Source organism: Amphimedon queenslandica, unplaced genomic scaffold (assembly GCF_000090795.2).
Source record: "Amphimedon queenslandica unplaced genomic scaffold, v1.1 AMPQUscaffold_7451_Cont20597, whole genome shotgun sequence".
NCBI classification, from domain to species: Eukaryota; Metazoa; Porifera; class Demospongiae; order Haplosclerida; family Niphatidae; genus Amphimedon; species Amphimedon queenslandica.
The window spans coordinates 1-2,119 of NW_003552264.1; the positions used below are offsets into that span (position 1 = coordinate 1).

Genomic DNA, 2,119 nt, shown 5'->3' on the forward strand with positions numbered 1-2,119 from the left:
GATTCATAGTCATGTGAGTTTCTGATAGATACCCTCTATCTAATACATTTATGTAGTCTTGGTTGTGATTTTGTCTGATCCTTTTTCTTTTATTTTATTTTCTTCATTAGTGTATTCGTTCGTGGTTGAAGGAACAGAAAACGTGCCCAACGTGTCGTAAATATGCTTTACTCAAGGACGAGTTCCCATTCCTTAATTAAGAAACTTCTAACGCTAACCTAAATATTGTATACGTTTAGTTTTTTTGACTCCCTATAATTAATTGTGCTGAGTAGTTTAATGACTTATAATAGTGTAAGTCTACTGCTACTATTATTATGAATAAATAAAGAGAAAATTAATTTTAACAATAAGTTCTTTTTTGATCATTGTTTAGTAATGTATTCTCTGAAATTGATTCCTAAAAAAGAGAAAAAAATAAGATAGAGTGAGAGTAAAGATGATTTGCATACCCACTATTGAGTGATCACTTGATTCGGTTATTATTCCATTTTCAACTAGCATTGTCTCCTAATAAGAAACTCTGTCAGTTACCACTATACACTACTCTCTGTACCTCTCCAATTGTTACGTTAAACTTTGGTGTCTTGTCCCAGATCCATTGTACACTTTTAAATTCTTTTTCCAGTTCACTTATGCCTGGAAAGAGAGGCGAAGGAGATCCAGTGGGTGAGAATGGCTCTATATCAACCATCTGTGCATAAAATATAATAATAGTAACATTAATGATCAGTCCTTTACTTGGTGATGTCTTTTGTCTTTCAAGTCGTGCGACTCGTAAAATTGAGCAGCTATTGCTTTGCATATGTCATCGTATTGCATCTCGTTCTCTTTCAGTAAGGTTTTTATATTAAGAGTCTCTGATGGGATACTCTGTGTGGCAGTCGTTGATGCAAAACTAAACTAAAAAAAATTAAAAATTCCAAATTATGTTAATTCTCCCATCTCAGTACCATAGGGTTAGGTTGTAAAATGGTATCCAACATCACTTTATCAGTGTCAATCAGTAAAGTGAAGTGGTGATAGGTGTGATCTTTACCGACGCGTGCGGCACTGCCTGATACCTATTGAGTGTGGTTTAAGGCGACCTTTATCGGCTGACCTTTTTCCCTTTGCATAATATGTCGTTTCGCTGTCCGACGTACAGCCCCACCCCCCAATTATTGTTAACAGCATCAGCGACAAGTTGGAGGTTACGGTGTCTGTTGTAGTCCATTTTATGAGCAAAGAATGTGCAGTTGAGGTTACCCATATCCTGTATTAATGTACATATGTCATATGCAGGGTTTCCCACAGGATTTTGGTATAGTGCCCAGTACATTTTTAATTAGAAAAAAACATCATTTACTGTATAGTACAGCTAGGAGAGATTTTTCTATTTAAAAAATTTTTCTTAATACATATACGCGTATTTATGCTGTGTAGAAAGTTTTGAGTTGATTCCGATCAAGTTTGGATTTTTTACAAATTTTTGAAGTTGCTAAAAAATCAGGCTAAAGTCCCTGTACTCTAGTACATGGTCTTGGGCCAAATTTCGCCAAAATTGAAAAGTAGAGAATTCTTCATTTTTACAATTTTCCTGATGCATATACATGTACTTATATTGTGTAGAAAGTTTGAGCTGATTCTGATCAAAATTGAATTTTTTATTTATTTTTAAAGTTGCTCCAAAAGCCATGTGTTCAGACTAGCATAACCCTGGTCATGTCATGTGACTATCAGTCATGTGACACTTACATGATACACTGCTCCACCCCCTGACCTCCGCCTTGCCATTTTTGTACCCGTTGATCTCAATTTTTCAAAATCTGCCTCCATCCAAGGGTTCTGAAAATGTTTAAGATTCTAACAAATTAAGAACCCCCATTTTACCTGAAACCTTCCCACTACAACCTATACACAGAAAATGACATCGCCTGACATCAAAGGATAATTATGTAATTTTACAACTCACACTTGGCTCGTTTCTCCATAGCAACAGGACACGCCTACCAAGATAGGAGACGTTGTCAAGGAGCCATGTTTCAAGAGCAAGATTAGCATAAATGTTATTGGATAAAGACCTGTACACAATAACCTGTCACAGAATAAATAAAAATAATAATGACACAATCACATA

The 2,119-nt window shown here is 35.4% G+C and overlaps 1 protein-coding gene across 1 annotated transcript; it reads right to left on the minus strand.

The window, feature by feature from the left end:
• Window positions 1–166: 166 nt before the first annotated feature.
• LOC100636729 (lipoyltransferase 1, mitochondrial-like) lies at window positions 167–2,077 on the minus strand (the record flags this gene model as incomplete). The annotated part of the gene is made up of 9 exons (XM_020007380.1): window positions 167–400; window positions 453–510; window positions 557–694; window positions 742–903; window positions 954–1,064; window positions 1,103–1,255; window positions 1,738–1,827; window positions 1,873–1,893; window positions 1,955–2,077. Coding segments are annotated over 9 exons (891 nt in total), but the record flags the coding sequence as incomplete, so codon positions are not given.
• Between the last annotated feature and the right edge of the window lie 42 nt (window positions 2,078–2,119).